The 21738-nt window shown below is 44.5% G+C and overlaps 1 protein-coding gene across 1 annotated transcript in view; it reads left to right on the top strand.

Annotated features, from left to right (window-relative positions):
• Positions 1–21738, top strand: part of SNCA (synuclein alpha) — a 680317-nt gene that overhangs the window by 233505 nt on the left and 425074 nt on the right. Inside the window, exon 3 of the mRNA XM_086963138.1 lies at positions 13428–13469. Coding sequence (XP_086819264.1) covers positions 13428–13469 — 42 coding nt within the window. The remainder of the gene's footprint in view (positions 1–13427; positions 13470–21738) is intronic.

The following is a 21738-nucleotide window of genomic DNA, read 5'->3' on the forward strand; positions in this document are numbered from 1 at the left end:
GGTTGTCAACTAGCCCACCAGGTACCTCTAGTATGCGCCAGGGGGCTGCGTTGCAGGGAGGTGTTCAGAGGCCACGCCCCTTCTTACAACACTCTGCAACGCAGCTCCGTGGCGCTTACTAGAGGTACCTGGTGGGCTAGTTGGCCCCCAGAGACCATCAGTATTGACAAGGAATTAATTCCCCAACTTAAACCGCGCCACAGGGCGTGTTTGCACACATATGAACTTAGGCCCTCCCCCTCCCTTCACCACTGTGCAAACGCGCCCCGTGGCGTGTTTTAAGTTGGGTGATTAAGTCCCCTTGAATTCTGAGGGGCCCTTGGGTGCAACTAGCCCACCAGCTACCTCCAGTAAGCGCCACAGAGCTGCGTTGCAGAGAGGTGTAAAAAGGGACGAGGCCTCAGAACACCTCTCTGCAATGGAGCTCCCTGGGACATACTGGAGGTACCTGGTGGGCTAGTTGGCCCCCAGGGACCTCCAGTATTCCAGGGGAATTTGTTCCCCCTCTGCAAACGCGCCAGGGGGCGCTTTTGCAGAGTGGTGCAATGAGGGGGCGTGACCTCCGGCCGCGATCCCCTTTTTTTTTTAAAGCTGTGTAGCCCCCCTTCTTTTTCCATTTTTTTTTGCCCTGGGGACCCCCAGGACCTGCCCCCAATTTTTAATTTAGAAAAAAAAAATCAGGAAGGGGGCAGCGTGGCCCCCCTCTCAAGGCCATAATTTGCCTCGGGGACCCCATCCTCTGGGGCATGGCCCATTTTTTATTATATTATTATTTTGGAGAGGGGCTACCTTGCCCCCACCTATGGCCAGTTGAGGCCCCGGGGACCCCATCCCCCGGGGCTGTTTATTTATTTTTGTATCTTTTTTTTTTGAGGGGGCCACGTGGCGCCCCTCCCAGGCCACTTGTAGCTCCGGGGACCTCATCCCCTGGGGCTGGCCCACTCCGTTGGGGACAGTGGGGGGGGTCCCCAATCCCCCCACCGTCCGGCCGGCTCCCCGCCTCCTGCGGGATCCGGAATTGCTTTTCCATATGGGGAGCAGCTAACATGCTGCTCTCCATAAGGAAAAACAATCTTCTTTCCTACTTGGAAGAGAGAGCAGCTTTCCTGCTCTCTCTTCCAAATAGAAAAGCAGTTTGCAATGGCAGGGTTGGAGCCACAAGGCTCCCGCCCTTCCATTGCAAACGGCAGTGTCCTGGGGGAAGGCACCCCAGGACACTGCAGGAGCCGGCCCTGGGGGGTGGCAGTCCCCAGGGCCCTCAAGAGCTACAGTAGTAGGGCCGCGCAGCCCCACTCCCATTTTTTGAGAAACCCCAGGGGGTGGTGGTCCCCAGGGCTTGGGGGTCCATAACAGACCCCCAAATAAAAAATGTAGTGCCCCGGGGAAGTGGCGGTCCCCGGGACATGTGGGGGGGGCTCAGGCCCTCCCCACACAGGTTTTTATATTTAGGGGACCCTGGGGCTGCGGGGGGGCCTTGAGCCCCTGCATACATTAAATTAGAGCCCCGGGGGTTGGTGGTCCCCGGGGATGGGGCGCCTGAGAGCCCCCCACCCATTTAAAAAAAGCCCTGGGGGTGGCGGTCCCTGGGGCTGCGGGGGGGCCCAGTGAGCTCCCCGCATACATTAAATTAGAGCCCCGGGGGGTGGCAGTCCCCGGGGCTGTGGGGGCCTCAGAGCCCCCAGCTAAAGTTTTAAAGCCCCGGGGGGTGGCAGTCCCCGAGCCTAGGGGGTCCTGAGAGCCCCCCTACCCATTTTGTACATTCCCTGGGGTGTGGCGGTCCCCGGGGCTGTGGGGGGACCAGTGAGCCCCCCACATACATTAACTAAGGCAGTGTGGGGGGATTGGTACCCCCCACACTTTTTTTTATTAATGCCCCTGGGATTTGGCCCCCCCGGAGGCAAATTACCTTATTTACCGCGGGAGACCGCGTTTCTATTTTTTTTTCTATCGCTAGGATGCGTGGACCCTAGGCGCATCCCGCGATTTAAAAAAAAATTATAATTTTGTGGGACCCCCTGAGCAGGCCTAGGGGATCAGGGTGTGTCTACCCTGCCCCCTTTTTGCGTTTTGTGGCATTTGTTTTTGGTTTCTTGTGCCTCGGTTCTACTGAGGCATAAGATGGCTGCCAACACTTTCTGATTTTGACTGTTGACAGCCAATCAGCATGCAGCTCGTGCACGGCAGGGTGCGTGCAGGCTGCGCTTAGGGTACGCGGATAGATACGCAGATCCACTGCGCCCATAGATATATAAATTATTTTAACTGTCATTTTCTCAGGAACTACTGAACAGATTTACACCAAATAAGCAAAAGGCACAAGTCTGAACCAAGGACTACCTCTTTGCCAAATTTTGTGTAATTCAGTTCAGCCGTTCGGTCTGTAGCCTTGTCTAAAGGTCCTATAGGAAATTGCATGGGAAAAACGCGTTTGGGACCCCCCTTTTTTCTCAGCCCCCGCTTGACCAATCACCCCAAACTTTCAGGGAAGGAGCAGTACTGAGCTGGCCAAAAGATTGGAAAAGTTCAAGAAGATCCATCAATTGACGCCAACGTTATTGGTAATAGAATGTTGCGGTTTTCCTATGGATAATAGGTCCTAACTATCACTACCTACTGGCAACCTGTTCTTTTTTTCCTCATTGGCTGATGATGCAAAGTTTGTGATGATAAGTTAAAGGCATGGAAAGAAAAAGGGGGGCCCAAAAGAAGTTTCTCCACCAATGCATTTTTCATATACTTTTTAGACAGACCTAAAGACAAAATGGCTGAACAGAGTCACATACAATTTGGCAGACATATAGATTATTGTGTTTAAATGGTCCATTTTTATTTGATTCGATTTGGTTCAGTGGTTTTTAGGTTATAAGAGACAAAAGCATAGTGATATATTGGGCACGGTATACCGCAGTACCTTTTCGGTATACCGCGGTACATGGAGATGATGAAACAAAATACTATTGGTAAAGGAAACTTTCTACAAAATAAAAAGGCACCCATATTGTTTAGACCACACTTTGCCTTTGTTGTGGGTTTTAATGTGAAATCTAGATTATTAGTGTTTTTTTAATGGATAGGAAGACAGGGGGCAGGTTAGCAAACTCTGTAGAAGTAGGAAATTGTTTTTATTTAAATTTATATATTTTTTAAAAAGTTAACAAAGTATTGTGGTACTCTCTCAAAAGTATCACGTAAGTACTTCTGCACTTCTAAAGTGTAAAAGATTTCTCCAACACACTACAACACTCTACTGTGTGCCTCCGCACTCTATGCCACTCACTCTATGCCACTGCACTGTGCGCCACTATACTTTACTGTGCACTAATGTATTCTACATCACTGCACTCTATGCCACTCTACTCTACTGTTCACCTCGGGTCTCTATACCACTGTACTCCGCTCCAATCTACTCTGCACCATTCTACTCTATGCCACTGCACTCTATTCTGCACCATTCTTCACCACTGCACTCTATGCCACTGCACTTTTGCCTGCATCACACTACTCTATGCCACTGCACTCTATGCCACTGCACTCTACTCTGCACCACTGTATGCCACTGCACTCTACGCCACTATACTCTGCTTTGCAACAGTCTGCTCTAATCTACTGCACTCTAGGCCACTCTCCTCTACTCTGCACCACTGTACTCTATGCCACTGCACTCTGCCTCACTCTACTATTCACCACTCACCCTTTGCCACTGCACTCAAAGCCATTGCACTCTACTCTATACAACAGCACTCTGCGCCACGCTACTGTACTTTGCACCACTCAATTCTGTGCCACTACACTTCATGTCACTGCACTCTACTCTGCACCACTCAACTCTATGCCACTGAACTCCATGACAGTCCCCTGTGCTCTATGCCATTCCACTCTACTCTATGCAACTTCACCCCACACCACTCTATGCCACTCCATTCTATGGCATTCCACTGAACGCCACTCTACTGTACGCTGTGCCACTCCACACACTGCCACTGTACCCCACTGTACCGCCACACAATGCCACTCTAATCTATGCCATTCTTCTCTATGCCACTATAATGTATGCCATTCTACCATATGCCACTCCACTCTAACCCACTTTACTCTACCACATTTCACTCTACCCTACTTCACTCTTGGCAACTCTACTCTATGCCAGTGCACTCTATACCACTGCACTCTACGCCACTGCTCTCTACTCTACACCACTCTACACCACTGCACTTTATGCCACTATACTATACTCTACTCTGCACCACTGTATTCTATGCCAATGCACTCTACGCCTTTGTTTTCTAGTCTGCACCACTCTATTGTACACCACTGCACTGAATGCAGCTGCACTCTACTTTGCAACATTACACTCTATGCCACTCTACTCTAATCTGTACTATTGCACTCTATGCCACAGCATTCTATTTGACTGCACTCTATGGCACAACTCTGTGACATTTTATTCTGCACCACTCTACTCTAGACCACTGCACGCTATGTCACTGTACTCTGTACTCTGCACCATTGCACTCAACTCTATGCTGCTCTACTCTACTTTGCACCACTTTGTGCCACTGAATTCTATGCCACTGCACTGTATGCCACTGGACTGAACGCCACTCTACTCTATACCACTGCAATTTATGCCACTCTAATCTACTATGTACCACAACACTCTATGCCACTCTACTCTTTTGTGCACCACTATACTCTATGTCTCTGGAGTCCATACCACTGTACTCTATGCCACTACAATCTGTGCCATTCTGCTATGCACCACTTTAGCCTACTCCATTGTACTCTATGCTACTCTAATTGTAATTGTACACAGTTTGTATAGAGGTTGAACCAAGAGGCATCAAAGCGCTAAGCTGGATAATAACTGAGTGAAAGTGGAGGGCCCTATACAGAGGCAACCTAAACAACCTAGCTGCTCTGAGAGAGGTCTAATTTGAGAATAACCACGTTTTAACCTGTCTACGTAAGATCAGATACAAGTTAAAACTCCTAATATTGTCGTTGAGGGAGTTTTACAGCCTGGCGCCCACAGCTGTGCCAGTTCGTTCCCCCATCTACCTTTTCTACACCTAGTGACTATTACATTGCTTCAATATGCCAAACTCAGAGGTCTGCTGGAGACATGCCAATTAAAGGCAGTCCTAAGATAACCTGACCCCTGCAGATCGAGAGCCTTATGAACCAAACAAATGGCTTTTAAAGTCACCAACTTCTGCACTGGCAGCTAGTGGAGAGTTCTTAATCCCTACATGACAGAGCTGTGTTTAGGCAAACCCAGTACCAGTCATGGTGCCCCGTTTTGGATAATTTGGGGCTTGAAAACGTATTAGCGTTTGGATAAAGAGCATTGCAGTAGTCCAAGCGCAACATAATGAGCACAATGAATACTGACACCCTAAGGGGCATATTAGCAACAACTTGAGATAATTATCGCAAACCGCAGTTGGCGAGATTTTTTTTATTGCCTCTTATCGCTGGATTTTATCGCAGAGATAACGCAGTATTACCAATGTTTATCTCCACTATGATAAAAAATCCAGCGATAGCGGCGAATCCCATCCTCAACATTAGATTTTGAGCAATAAATATCCTATCGCTAAGGAAAATCTTGCTAATAGGCAGGTGGGGACATAGCCGTAGAATCCACTTCCCATTGACTATTATGGCGATCATCTATGGCGTGCCTCAGGATTCCTCCCTCAACCCGACGCTGTTCAATAGCTACATGGCTCCACTCGCCCACGTTTCACGACAACACAGCCTCAACATCATCTCCTATGCCGACGACACACAGCTGATCATATCCCTCACCAAAGACCCCCACACCGCCAAAGACAACCTCCACAGAGGCATGAAGGCCGTCGCTGAATGGATGAAGAACAGGAGGCTGAAACTGAATTCAGACAAGACGGAGGTCCTCATCCTCGGCCCCACCCCATCAGCCTGGGACGACTCCTGGTGGCCTACTTCGCTAGGAACTGCCCCGGAACCCACCGACCACGCGCGCAACCTAGGGGTCATCCTCTACTCCGCCCTCTCCATGACCAAGCAAGTCAACACGTCTCCGCGTCCTGCTTCAACACCATCCGGATGCTCCGCAGGATCTTCAAATGGATCCCCTCTGACACAAGGAAAACCGTCACCCAGGCCCTCGTCACCAGCAGACTGGACTACGGGAATGCCCTCTACGCAGGAACAACAACCAAGCTCATGAGACGGCTGCAACGCATCCAGAACGCCTCGGCACGACTGATCCTCGACATCCCCCGACGCAGCCACATCGCACCCCACCTAAGAAGCCCACACTGGCTCCCCGTCAACAAAAGGATCACCTTCAAACTCCTCACCCGCGCACACAAAGCCATACAAAACACCGGACCGTCATACCTCAACGACCGACTCAGCTTCTACACCCCCACCCGCAGTCTCCGCTCTGCCAACCTCGCCCTCGCCACAGTGCCATGCATCCGGAAAACCACCGCCAGCAGCTGATCCTTCTCCTACCTCGCCGCAAAAACCTGGGACACGCTCCCCACCGACCTATGGCAGACCCAGGACCTGCTGGCCTTCAGAAGATGCCTCAAGACCTGGCTCTTCGATCAGTAGCAGCTCCCCCTCAGCGCCTTGAGACCCTCACGGGTATGTAGTGCGCTTTACAAATGTAATGATTGATTGATTGATTGATGGTAAGTCAGGTTTTTACCAGGTGTAAAATCCTGGCGCTAATCGCGGTTAGCGCGCAGTTTTTTATTACGTCGCGGGTATTGCTAATAGGCAATAGCTGTGTTAGCGACTGATTTCAGTCGCTACCATTTTGGGTACGCCCACTTTGCATGTCATTAGTGATAAATATCGCTGACATGCAAAGCGGGCCCCAAACCGGTCGCTATCGCCTGGAAGCTGTCCCTAACTGCTGTTAGCGACAGCTTGGAAATTGGGCGATTAAAAAATTGCTGCTTTATTGGCAAGAAGTGCTGATAAAGCCGCGATCTGGCCCTTGCTAATATGTCCCTTAGTTCTTTAGAAAGAAAAGGCAGAATTGTCTCCAGGGTCTTAATAATACAAAAGCAGGAGCTCACCGTTCTATTGACCTGGGTGTCAAAAGTCAAGGTTTTATCAAAAACTACTCTCAGATTATTAGCCGTAGCTGCCGGAACCCATAAATTGCCACAAGTATACAGCCACCAACAGTTGGTCGAGATCGAATTTTCAGTTTTCTTCCTCTTCATTTTGAGACAAATCTCCCTCATCCACCTGCGATCTCCGTCATGCAAGCCTTAAACTTCACAGCCATGTCTTCCCAGTCATCGGAGGTGAAGAAGATGATCTGGGTGCAATCCACATAGGACGACACCTGGAAGCCAAAACAATGCACCAGCTTTGCCAATGAGGTGACATACACATTAAATAAAGTAGCCCTGAGAGGGGGACCGCTGTGGAACCCCACATGGAAAATGAAAAGGTTTGGCTCTGAAATCCCTGCAATTTACACATAAGAGTCCTGTCCAGAAGAAAGGACTCCAAGAAATTAAGCGCCAAATCCGTCAGCCCGGTCCGCTGTAGCCTTTGCACCAACAAAGCTTGAGATATTCGTATCAAAGGCAGTTGACAGGTCTGACAACACCAGAATAGCCACACCTCCCTGATCGACTTGCCTATGATTGGAATCAGTGGTGGCTAAACGCGTCAACTCTGTGCTGTGATTCCTCCTGAACCCATACTGAGAAGGGTTTAGGAGTTCTTGATCGGTAAGGTAATGGACCAATTCCTAGTTGATGTGCTTCTCCATGATTGTAGCTGGAACAGGCAGCAAAGAGATCCGGGTAGATTTTTTAAATCGCAAGGATTTCCATCAGGCTTTTTCTTTAGTGTACTGACAACTGTGTCCTTCCAACACTGAGGGTACACAACAAACTCCAAGACCTGTTAATAGACCTTCACCAAGGCATCCGCAATAAGGTCCAGACCAGTTGCAGTACTCTGGGTGGGCAAGGATCATCAGGCGAGCTCAAGGTGGTTCCTCCTAGGATAGTTTTAATTTTAGTAACAGGTAAAGGGAAGAACCTGGCAAATCATCTATGAATATACTGTCCTGAAGTAGTATCCTCCACACAGGATGTAACTGGCCTATCCTTCCGTTCTACCTTCCCCAAATCACTTGGCCGGTCATTATATTGCAGAAATCTTGAGTGTTTTCTACCACCTGCTGTAAAGGAGGTGACAGGAGAGAGTGAACCGTCTTGAATATTTCCTTAGAAACATTGGTAGCAGATCTAATCTCGGCCTGGGCAGAATCCGGCAAGCGGTGGGTGTGTTAGGTTCGCGTCATTCGCACTGAGTTTTTGCACCGGGTGTTTGTCCTGCACTGAAAAATCTGTGTGCAAATGGCACCATGCACAGCATAATAGGGCGCTGCTTCTTTCTGCCACTTGAGTAGATTTTCTACTCGAGCGGCAGCTTTCTCAGCGCAAATGGATGGTTTCTTAATGCAAGTGGTCACAACCATCCGTGACCATCTGCGTTGAGAAATCTTGCTGGGAGGTGGTCTAGCGTTGGATGTTCCTCGCTCTCGCTCGCCAACTTAACATTCGCAAGTGAGGACAAAAAATCTGCTCCTCTATGCAGAGCCTAGTTTTTCGGAACTCTGCATGCTCCGCGGAATGTGGAGTGCGGAAACCTCCGACAAATGGAGTGGAGTTCACTGCCCAGGCCTAATCTTATTCTTTGGGGGAAGTATGATGATTTAGATGCCTTAATCACACTTTGATATTTGATAAGTAGTTCCCAGTGTTTTTTTTATCTTACAAATTTGGAGCAAATCTCCATCTTCATTCCTGCCTCCTACACTGCCTCTGGAGGTCCTAAAGCTCCTCTGAAAACCATGAGGCAGAGAGTTTACTCCTGCTCTTAGGCCTAGATCTAACCAGAGGGACAACCTCCTCAATGGCTGACCTAACCCATTTGTTAAAACTCTCTGTGGGGGAGCCCTGGCTGCTAAGGGCTTTTTCTTTAAATTTCACAAGGGCTTCAGTAAAATTTCCCTCCAAGATTTTTCTCCATTATCTAATGCTGTTAGCAATGCCCGGCATGCTTTTCACTACCAATTCCTTGTGAACCCTAAACCTCACCATACTGTGGTCAGACCAACTTAAGTGAAGACACTCCGCCATGATCAGGGCTTCTAGATTGGAAAAAATCCCAACCAACATGTGACTGGCTCTATGGGTACCACCATTCACACTTTGGATAAAACCAAAGCTATGCATACGATCCATAAAAGACCTGGTGTCGCTACCCCCCTCTTCTTCCAGATGGAGGTTGAAATCCTCCAAGATGGTAAAATTACTCCTGGAAATAAAGGGTTCACTTGGTTTCAGTTCAAAATGAACTGCTTCTTAGGACCAGGCAGACGTTATTGTATGCCACTGCACTCTTCTTTGCAGCTTTGCACTCTACACCACTCTACTTCACTCTGTGGCACAGCATTCTATGCAACAGCACCCCACGTCACTGTACTCTACGCCACTGCACTCTGCACCGCTTTGCTCTGTACCAGTCTACTCTATGCCACTGCACTCTATGGCATTGCACTCTACTCTACACTATTGCACTCTATGCCACTCTACTGTACTCTGCACTACTGCACTCTATGCCACTGCACTCTTTACCACTTTACTTTACACCACTCTAATCTACTCTGTCCCACTCTATGCTACTGCACTGTATGCCAATCTACTCTATCTGCACTGCTCTACTCTACACCACTGCAATCTATGTTGCTGAATCCAATGCCTTTGCACTCTGTGCCACTCTACTCTGAACTACTTTACTTTATGTCGCTGCACTGCTTGTCACTGAACATTATGCCACTGCCCTTTGCACCACTCTACTCCATGCCACTGCACTGTACGACTCTCTACTCTAGTCTGCACTGCTGTACTTCATTGCACTCTACCGCAGTTCACTATACACCACTCTACTGTTCTCTGCACCACTCTACGCCACTGCACTGTACACCTCTGCACTGTACACCACTCGCCTCTACTCTGTAATGCCAATCCACTCCACTCTACTTTACCCCACTCCACTCTACTGTAGCCCACTGCATGCAACTCCACACCACCCTATGCTGCTCCATTCTCTGCCACTCCACTCTAAGCCACTCTATTCCATGCCACACCACTCCTCTCCACCCACTGCTTCTCTGCACTGTTCTACCTCACTCTATTTCACACAATACCACTTTATTCTATGCCATTCTACTCAATGCCACTCTATTGTATGCCACTAGACTCTACGCCACAGTACTCTACCCCACTTCACTTTATCCTGCTTCAGTCTATGCCCCTCTGCCCTTGCACTGTACACTACTCTGCTCTATGCCACTGCACTCTTCACCACTTTACTCTACTATGCACCATTCTACTCCACTGCACTCTATGCCACTCTACTCCAATCTAACTCTACTCCACTGTATGCCACACTACACCACTCTACACCATGCTACACCACTCTTCGCTATTACACAAGAAATTATCGAGAAAGTACAGCTATAATTTTGAGATGTTCAAGGAAAATTATATATGAAAGAATTAATATCAAAATAAAGATCATTATGTGATTAAAAACGAATTTAAAAGAAACATGTAATTCAATGAAAAAATCAAAGGTTGATGGGAAGTTATAGAAAGGAAAATGTAATTATTTATTTGTTACAAATCCAACATAAACTACACAAACATTGAAAGTTGTGACTGTATAGTTATGACTTATAGTTATAATTTGCGCACCACCCACCAGCCTATAATATCACTTATAGCACGTTAAATTATAGCATTCATAACAACACTCATATCATTTCAAATGACATTATATATGAGAACACTGTGTATGATATAGGGACGAGTTATAGTTGATTTAGTCTGCATAGTGAGTTCACAACAAGTGAGCCTGGTTCATAAAGGTAAATACACTTTTGTATAATTTTACGTTTGTTTTGGAATTCACAAAATAGCATTTATTATCAGTAAGTTTATGAGTGCTGGGACCCCGCAGACAGGGCAGAGAACTCAAAAGATAAAAAGATAGGCATGCCATATCTTTTAATGTGCAGAGTTCTCAGCCCCAACTGTGCAATCTCTGCACTCGTAAACTTACTTTTAAAATGCTGTTTTGTGAATTCCAAAACTAATGTAAGCTTACACAAAACCGTATGTTTATTTTTGTGAATCAGGCCCTGTGTACAGAGGTGCACGAGTTATATTAAGTTTTGGGTGGTGCGCAGTTTATAACTTTAAGATATAACAATACCTTTAGAATGTCGAATGATGTGTAGTTTATGTTGGTTTTGGATACAAATAAATAATTATGTTTTCCTACCTGTCCTCTGCCCCTCAACCTTTGATTTTGTCATTGAATATATACATAAATATGAAAAACAATGGTTAAAGGGATAGTGTAATTAGGTGAAAATATCAGTTTAAACATACTGTTTTACATTAACAAAAACAGTTAAAGTCACCAGTTATAAGTATCTTAAGTCACTATAACTATAACTCAAGCCCTAAAGTAAAGATAATTTGCATACTTGCCATGCACTGCTTATGACCCCACATATTACATCACTGTTCTATGACATCATTGATAACATGACTGCAGCATCTGAAATGACATCATTGATGACAAAACTATGAATAGTTGTGACCTGAGTTATAGTTACTTTAAGGCACAAGTTACTTGCGATTGCAAAGTACTGAAAAATACCACTCATACTTACCTGCATTGTAAAGTTTATCATGGTGGCGCTTGTGTTGTAAGCGTTACATACCAGACCTCGATATCTAGCACCTACCTGAAGCTCGACCAATTCAAGAAAGAATTTCTGTTATGTGCAAATTACAACATATAAGAGAGAGTGTAAGCCTGGTTCAATGAGATTAATGTTGACTGCTTTGAACCTCAACTTCCACCGAATGGCAAGTCACTTGGATTCATCCTGGACATCAATCTCACTCTTGAGGAACACAATGCCAAGAAAAACGAAGACAGACAGCTCTCTCTTCTAAAGAAAGTCACACAGTTTCTTCGAGAAAGTAACTTCAGAACTGCTGTTCAAGCCCTCATAATCTTGCATGTACGTAGTGGTAATGATCTACTCCATGGCCTCCTTAACTCCACACTGCCACCCCTTGGAGTCACCCTAAACATCACAATGTGTCTCATCTACAGCTGACGAAATATGATCACCCTTATCCTGATGAAACTCCATTGGCTCCCATTGCCGTCCGCACCATCTTCAAGCCCAGCTGCATCATTTACAAACCGCTCAAAAGCAGCATCCCTGCTTATCTTACAGAAAATCTCATCAGCTCTGATGGTTCTTGACACACCCACAGCTAGGACACCATCAGACTAAGAAGTATAAAAAGAAAAAAATAAGACAGCAGACCTTTTTCATCTATGTTCCCTTGATCTAGAACAACATCCCCATATTTCCCCAATGCCGCTCCAATCTAGGAAAGGGTGGAACACTTACATCTTTAAAGAACCCTATATTACATTGCATTAAATGTCCACATGCCAGCTTCTTCCTGAATTACTTGTTGTCTTTATGCTTGTCTTTGACCATGTATGGCGCTCTGCTGCATTTTGACTAAGTTCATGCTATAGAAATACTATATAAATAATTACATAAATACCTAATAAGAAAGCAAATGTGGCTGGTGGGATTTCATTACTGTTAAGGTGTAACAATCTGCTCAGGCAGGATTTATTTGCCGATTGAATGGTGGTACCAATCCTTGCTCTACAGATCACTTCTAAATATGTGTGAAAGGGTACAACTAGAGCAGGACCAGACTAAAAAATATATGTGTAGATTTTGAGTAAGCCCGCTAGAGGTGGTGCCGCAATCTAGAAAACGTGAAAATTAGAATGAATAAAACCACTTACATGACTTGAATAATGGGCGATCTAAGTTCAGAACAAGCAAGCAGGAAGTATGGTGGTTGACTCCACTCCTAGAGAAGGAGACGAGCTTGGAGTCACTGAAGGTGCAAACGGTTCTTTTACTGTAATAATTGTTGACTTGTATATCAAGACACTTCTGTGGACAAGGAGAGACCCATCAGCGTGTAAGGACTGGGTCAAGAAAAATGGATGAGTAGATAATGTGTTGGAGGGTAGTCTGTTGGCACATATGGCTGTGAATGTTCACACAAAATTTTGTTAACAAGTACTGCACTTTTTTCACTAAACTGTGGTGCATCGATCCGTTCCCCCTTCCAGCACTACATGCTCATTGTGTGAAGAAATTGTAGCTGGTGTTGTCTTTTACAATAGTGCACAAAGCCATTTGTTTGAAATTTGTTCTGTTCACTTTCATGTTTTGTTGTCTCAATCAAGCTTTGTGTTCTACTCTGTTGCAGGCTCAAAAACAAGGGACGGCGTTGTTCATGGAGTTACAACAGGTAAGAATAACACATTGAAATCTGTCACTTTGTAATCTCAGTACAAAATGCATTTCTTTAATAAACCTGTGGGTCTGATGTTCATCCATCTTGCAGGAGGCAAACAGCATTAGTATTTACTCCAAAGGAGTATATTCTGCGTTTTAAGCTGCAGGAAAAAATATATCCAGATTTGTACTGTTGCAACTGATAAGGAAATTTTGTATATAGGTTATTTATTTGTGGTTAGTCTGGTAGAAGTATTTGAAAGTGTTTTCTGTTCTTTTTCTGAAAATAAAAGACCTGAGTTGAGTTTGGTGTTCATTACAAGGTATTACAGCTTTTAAATGTACCAGTATGTATCCACATTGTTTAAAAGTGATGCTGTGCTTCAGAATCAGGACTCTAAGGTTTTTTATATGCTTCTTGTTAAAAGTGGGACATTCTACTCCTAATGGGTCAGTGCTCTAATGCCACGTGTTATATTCATCCTTTTATGCCCATAGAAAATGCCTTTATTTACAGTACCCTAGAAATAGGTAAAAACACAATGCTTTTTGCATTTGGATGGAGTACGATGGTTCATCTATCCAAGAGATTCACTGCAACATGTTAAGGCCAATTTAAACCACCATTACGTGTCAACAGCCTTCTACACGACCTGCCTAGTTCAAACGTTTATGCCATGAACACACATGAGGACCAACTGTATATATGTAATTCCTTTTTTCTGGGAAGCATCCTGAGTCCTGACTTAGTGTGACTTCAAGCCTATATGATTAGGGCTAGGGGTCATTTTCCCTGTGGTCACATATTTGTCAAGAGGTAAATGTCTCAGGTAAACCTGTTGCTGAGATGTTTTTATTACCACCCTGGATCCCTGCTTTAATTCACAACTATTTTATCTAAGGACTCTTTTCAGTGGCTTTTGCCACCAGGGATAGGTCGCCTATGATGAAGAATGTTACTATAATTTGTGGTGAGAAGCAACCCATCCAAAAATCGTAAATCCTGCTAGAAAACTACTTGAACATGACTCAATAGGACTAGACTAAATATCATTTTTTATCTAGACTTTGGGGGTGTGACTGAGAGACGTCCCTTTTTAGCAGTGTTTATGCGGTAATTTAAGGCAGCTTGAAGGTGGCTATGGTAGGGTAAGAAAAGCCTTGAACTCTAAAGGAAGGCTGTTTCTCAGGATTGGAATAAGTATTGCTGATTTAGATTTTGGAAGTGACCTATACAACATGGACAATCATCTCCCTTCTTATATAGCATGAATTTGCATGTGTTTAAAGAATGAGGATACTTGCAATTTTAAAATGCTTACTTTTCTATTTGGGCTAAAGTTTATTGTGTATATACAAGGAAGAACACCGAGGTGTATAGAACATTGCAATTCACTTATGAGTTCAGCGACATATTGTGACACAAGAGCAGAGACTGAATACTATCTGCAAGTCTTGGAACACCAAGGTTACTTGAAATATCCAGTGTATCTTCCTATGAGGGTAGTTTGTTCCGTATGCTGTGCTAGATGGGACATGAAAAGAAACAACTGTTGACTATTCTTTGGCTGTCTCTTGTTTCAACCCTTTTTAAAAACGTTGCTGTTATATTTGTTTCCATTTGTCTCTGACTCTTAGTGTTGTACACCGCTTTCACTACTCCTTCCATCTTAATTTGTTTGCCACAGGAGATCTGGATCTTTATACACGAGAAATTGGAACATTAAATTTCCCTGTGGTAGAGATCTCTGCCAATATAGCTTCCATTCTTCTCACAGTCGCTCAAGCGGTGATGTCATTTATGTCAAAGCTGAAAATATAGCTTCCATCCTTCTCACAATCGCTCAAGCGGTGATGTCATTTATGTCAAAGCTGAAGCTGAGCTGTGCCATAATGCTACTCCTTCAACTAGAACCACTGACTTCAGCTAGGTTTCATAAAACGGTGGGTGGTGATGAATCAGGTGGCAAGGACATCTAACTGCACTGTTGCTGGATACCCACTGCTGTCATGCTCACTGCCATTCCTGCTGTTGTTTCAAAAACAACCCATTTATAGGGAGAAGAATGTAGAGTGGCACAGTGTGCAAAGTGTGCAAAGTGAGCAAAAGGGAGAGGGGGGTCTCAGTGCAGGATCAACAGGAGGTTATTCTCAGCCTTCCATTGTTATGTCATGATTCAACTGTAAAGCCTTTTTATAGGTGATGTTTATGTGTGTAATACTTTCATTCAATCCTTGGGGTCGCATGGTCAACATGACAATATCAAAGATGAGTTGCAGGTTGTCCCATTACCCAGATCACTAGGTAGTTGATCTGGAATACGAAGTTATTCTGCCAAGCCTCTCAGATTTTCCATGGTAGTTTTTGAGCAACCAAGTCCTAGCATGAATGAGGCGGTTTGAAGTTTGAGATAAGATATAGTATAACTCAGCTATGGAAGTTGCAATAAACTTGGAATGCTCAATCAGAGCTGTTCCTTAGATATTGTTTTTATAAACAGAGCACTTCATTAACACCTTTTGATATCTAACTATATGTGTAGTAAATTATTAGTGAATGTAAATCATACCACTTCAGCAAGCAACAAAATATGACGCGCATGTACCAAGTAATTTCATAAACCTTGAATCAAGCTGTAAAGCAAAGTTGAAGCTTTGCAAAAGTAAAGCTTGATTGGGTTTTGTTCTTGAAGAGCAAACAACAATGGAGGTCTCAAACAGCAATAGATAAAGTAGGTTCCAGGCCTTGATAACCAGATAAAAGAAAAATCATTTGCCTAGTCATGAACGAAGTATGGAAGCTGCAATAGCCAGATGAAGAATGGTTGATCTTAAGCCACTTTTGGATTATAAAAAGAACCTTTTTAGGTGGAGCTTAGGTAGCGCGCATGCGCTGTCTGGAAGACCTGCTGTAAAAAGAATAGGGAATGTGATCCTGCCTGTTGGTTTCGATTGAATAAGCCCTCCATTGCTTTAAATTCATTCCTGGCTTCTAATTGGTTCCAACAGCCCATATGTCAGTGCCTTTGAAGGCAGCATAGCCAAGTACAGTTTCCCTTAATTTTCAGGGCGTATCTGTTACTTGACAGAACTCTTTTTCTTCTGCTGCCCTTTCCTACACTACAAGCCCAGCTCCTGTCTTTGGTGCCCCAGCTCTCGCTATGTATCTCCCCATGCTGTGCCCTTCCCTCTCCACCACCTCCTGCAGCACTGCACTCTTGGCCCGTGTGGTACCCTTCCCTTGCCACCAACTCCAGGGGCACGCCACTCTTGGCAGTGTAGCGCCTTTTCCCTACAGCCACCTCCCAGGGCACGCCCCTCTTTGTTTAATTATGGTGGCCCATGGGGCGCCCTTCCTAAAGCCCTGATAATAAATACAAACAGCATTAAAAAAAGGACATCTCCTCTCTGTGAGGTAAAAAGACAGCCTTTCCTTTTTTTGTTGAGTGTTAACTACTTTGTGCTGATGGCATTAAAAGGCCCTGCTGGACACTTTCCAGACATGCCCAACTTTAGGACAACTCTGAGGTGAAGATACAAGGTATAATCAAGGCCCCCAAGTGTTATTCTGCAACCTAACCGCAAAGTTGCACTACAACCCTTAAGGCAACTTGGACAGTTATTAATAAGACACACACTCGTTCCCATGATAAGGGAGCAGAGAGACTAACTACAAACTGTTTACAATTAAATGCTGGCACACTAACCGGTGTAATATTACTTTTTTATTAGGCCACCACCAGAGCCCACAGAGCTTCAACGTGAGTGCTTTCACTCTAAGGATTCAAGTTGAGCCCTCTTACCACCGTACGAGCACGAATGCAATGTTTCCCTCAACCCACACTTTCCCTGTACATTGAGTGAGGCACCATCCATGTCCTTATCTGGAAGAGGGGGTACATTTAGGCCCTTTTCTATGGCATTCCAGCAACTCTGAGGCATATCTGACTACTGTATACAACCAAGTCACATGTGTGAGCTTGTCTGCGCTCTCAGATGTTGACACCTGCACCCAGTAACTTAGGCAGCGATGACCTAACCCCTTCAACGAATATGACACAATTTCATTAAGCTGGGCAGGACGCTTTGCAATTAAACTTTTTTAGTTAATATTTCTTTTATTGCTACAGTGTCCTGAGTGTAGTTTTATTTGCTTTCTAGCACTCTATATTAGTGCAGTTGTAGCCTGCCATCTCTCCTCAGCGCTCTTCCCACTCGTTCCTGGTCCCTCCCTCCCCTCTCGGTGTGTATTCTTTCCTATCTCCTCCTTACATTGCCCATCCCCCAAACCCTTCTGCCTTGCAGCAGTTTTTAGGACTAGCGATTCTGCTGTGAAACCACTCTATTTTGCCCTATCTGTCTTTATGCTGTATGAGTTGTTTCTAACTTTGCAGTAACATTATTTGCTGGGGTTATATGCAAGAATAGGGGCGATGCTTCGGGGCTAAGTGTGTGTGGGGACGGCCGGTTCACCACGATTAAGAAAATTTATTTTTCAAAAGGGAAATTACTCTGACTTATTTAAGCATTTAATAACATACCATTCACGCATCAGCATTCACAAGCAGCACACGACATCTCCCTCACAACTCCTCAATATGCAGATAATAAAGTTCCAATATGAGCTTTGCACCTAATAAGTGAGGCTGTTGTTGAAGACTGGGGAGCCGATTCACATAACTAATTTAAGACAAAATCCCAAACTTGCTAACTTTGGTATTCACAGAAGTTAGGATTTTGTCTTAAATTTGTCTTAAGACAGAATTAGGACAGACTTAAGACAAAATCCTGACTTAAGTCTGTTTTAAGTCTGTCTTAAGACAAACTTAAGACAAAATCCTAACTTCTGTGAATACCAAAAGTAGCAAGTTTGGGATTTTGTTTTAAATTAATTCTGTGAATTGGGCCCATTCAGATTAGGCTTCGAGGTCTTAGGCCCTTGCTAATCAGCGTGATGTGCACCACTGCGAGGAACCCAGGCCCTCTGCAGGTGCCTCACTGTTCATTTGCTATTTTACCTGGAACAATATTTGCTTTCTCTTTCGTGCCATGTCCTAAACATATCTCAACCCCACTAATATGAATACTTTGGGCCTGCGCTGTGTAAGTGGAGAAATCTGTCAAAATGTGGAGCACCTCCGGTAGACCTACCTATCCACTATTTCATTGGAGGAAAACTTAAGGCGGCCCAGAAAAAAAAAATGCTCAGGGTGGCACAGCCTCTCTAGGCCATCTGTCCGTACACTGCCTCACAACATGATTTAGGAAGTGTTTTTATAGGAAGCATTGGCAAAGCCAATAGGTTTTGCCTATGCAAAATCTATTGGCTTGTCAATGTTTTTCATACTTTACACTGCAGTTAAGCTTCTCTACAACATGTAAAAAAACAAGCTTTTGCGATACAATAGGTCTTGCATTGCTGAAAGTTTGAGCTACCAGCCTAGCACATAATAATGCAACACCAATAGCTCAAACTTTCAGTAATGCGAGACTTCGTTTTTTTAGGTATGAGGGTCCTTTTTTCATTTTGCAAAAGTTTTTTAAAGATTTTCACAAAAGAATACAACATTTGATTGGAACAGTCCCGCCCATCCTTATCCCTCACACTTTCCTTTCCTTTGTAGTTCCAGGAACAGATTATATTTTCTTCTTTATTAAATGTGCACCTCTGATGCTTAAACACATGTACATCTGAGCTTTTTGTGCTCCTTCTCTCTTATTGTTGCTTACAAGTGGTCCACAGATTTGCATTGTCCCTTTCCATTCATACACACTATATTATCCTTATTTCTTACTCCATGCAACTTTCCTGTCTGCGAACAGGGCATTGTATAACAATGTTTGCAAACTTATGATTATCCATTTACAACAAAATGCCAATAAACATTATGTTTTAAAAAAAAATTAGTTGGCACAGTAAATTCACATTATTCGTGATTCCGAAATCAAAACCTAGGATCCACCTGCCAAGAGTTAAACGTTGGAGTTCAATTCAACATTCAACATTCAAAATACAGGAACAGCTTGTTCAAAATTCAAATACCTACCACCACACCATCCCCCAATCCTGACAACCTCAACACATGTCGACACCAGCATTAAAAAGCAATATTTAAATGAGTTAAGTGATGTTTTACCTACAAACACCAAACAATGGGCATCAACCTCTTGCAAAGAGAAAAGAAAGTGTAACTAGACTCAGCAGTTCAGACTAAGAAACTATCACCCAATATTATAGCATCTGGTCGGAGGAACCTAAGCAGTCATTCACTTTTGGCTTTCTTGTACTATTTTATGCATCCTGTTACTAGATTATTACTGTCTCTCCAAATATGTAATTTAATGCAGATAGACAAAAGGGTAATTCCATCAGTGCCTCCCCCGGGATCAAATGGAGATCAGAATCTCCCTCCTTGAAAGCTGAACCCTACAACAGGACTTATCTTCCCCCTGGGGATATAAAGAGTTCCCATATGTGGTCAAAGCATTCTATCTGATCTTTGGTATTGTAGATGATTTGCTCACAGTCTGCTATTTTAGCCAGTTAATCAGCCTGCTTGTGCTAGTAGGTAATATTGGCTTCCTCCAATATCTTAGGGCCAGATGTAAGTCCCTAAATTGCATGCACAAACGGGTTAGCGAACCGTTTGCGCATGCAAAAACGAATAGGGCCATGTACAATTCCTATTTAGCGAGTTGCAATTTTTTTTGCGACTCGCTAAATAGGAATTGCGACTCGCTATTTCAAGGGCGTCCCTTCCTAATAGCGACTCTCTACCCCATGTATGAATGTTTTGCGACCGCAATTGCGGTTGGAAAAGTTTCATTTTTCTTTTTTTTTTAAATGCATTCCGTTTTTCTTTCAGGAAAACAGGATGCATTTTTTTTTAAACCGCTTTGTTGGAAAGCAGTCCCAGACATGGAGGTCTGCTGAGTCCAGCAGGCCACCATCCCTGGGAGGGCCAGCCATCCCAATGGGGTCACAAATTGCGAGTGCCTCATGAATATTGATGAGGCATGCAATTTGCGACCCCATTCGGAATCGCAAACAGTGTCTCAGGGCCGATTCACAGAACTAACTGAAGACAGAATCCTAAACTTACTACCATTTTGGTATTCACAATAGGCACTTACTCATTTCGGTAGTCACAGAAGTTAGGAGTCGTAACTTTAGGACTCCTAAATGCCTTCTGTGAATACAGAAAGTCTTAAAATTAGGACTTTTCTCAGTTTAGTAGTAGTAAAGTTAAAACTCCTAACTTTACTACTCCTAAACTGAGAAAAATCCTAATTTTAAGACTTTCGGTATTCACAGATGGCATTTAGGAGTCCTAAAGTTAGGACTCCTAACTTCTGTGAGTACCAAAATGAGTAAGTGCCTTCTGTGAATACCAAAATGGTAGTAAGTTTAACATTTTGTCTTAAGTTAGTTCTGTGAATCGGGCCCCCTGGCACTGTTGTACATGGCGTGTGTTTTGGACTGCTTCGATCAGCCCGGAAAATCTTACCCCTCCTTCCAGTGGCCTCCAGGAGGTTACTTATTCAGGGGCTTATCATCTCGCGGTTGGACAACAGCAACGCGTTGTTCCTGGGTGCTCCAGAATCTACCCTGAACAAACTGCAACAAGTGCAGAACGCGGCCGCCAGGCTCCTGACGGGCCTCCCTAGGCGTCAATCTGCTCGCCCTGCATTGAAGGCGCTACACTGGCTCCCTGTCAGAGAGAGGGTGAAATTTAAGTCACTCTGCATGGCCCACAAAATTCTGCAGGGGAAAGGCCCACCTATCCTAGGGGATATGGTTCAGCCTTACAAGGCCTCTCGCTCCCTTCGTTCTGACCATCAACACCTGCTGCAGGTCACGAGGGTGAGGAAGGCAAGAACCGGGGGTAGAAGATTCTCCGTAAATGTGGCCACGCTATGGAATTCTCTCCCTTTGCACTTACACTCGGAAACGAGCCTTCTTCGGTTTCGTAAACTTTTAAAAACTTATCTATTCACTGTCTAGTTCTGGTGTCTATAGTGGCAGTGTTTCCTTCTGGATCAGCGCGGGGATGCCCAAGGGTAACCAGGCGCTATATAAAACTCGTTAATAATAATAATAATAATAATAATTTTGCGACTCGCAAATTGGGACTCGCAATTGAGCGCAATTTGAGAGTATCAAATTGTCATGGTTGTACATCTGGCCCTAAGTATGCAAAGTTTTGCAACCACCAGTGAAGTTGGCAACCATTTATATCCAGCCACGGCCCGTGGAGGGAGTTCCGGTTGGGCAGAAAGGT

Source organism: Lissotriton vulgaris, chromosome 3_1 (assembly GCF_964263255.1).
Source record: "Lissotriton vulgaris chromosome 3_1, aLisVul1.2, whole genome shotgun sequence".
Taxonomy (NCBI): domain Eukaryota; kingdom Metazoa; phylum Chordata; class Amphibia; order Caudata; family Salamandridae; genus Lissotriton; species Lissotriton vulgaris.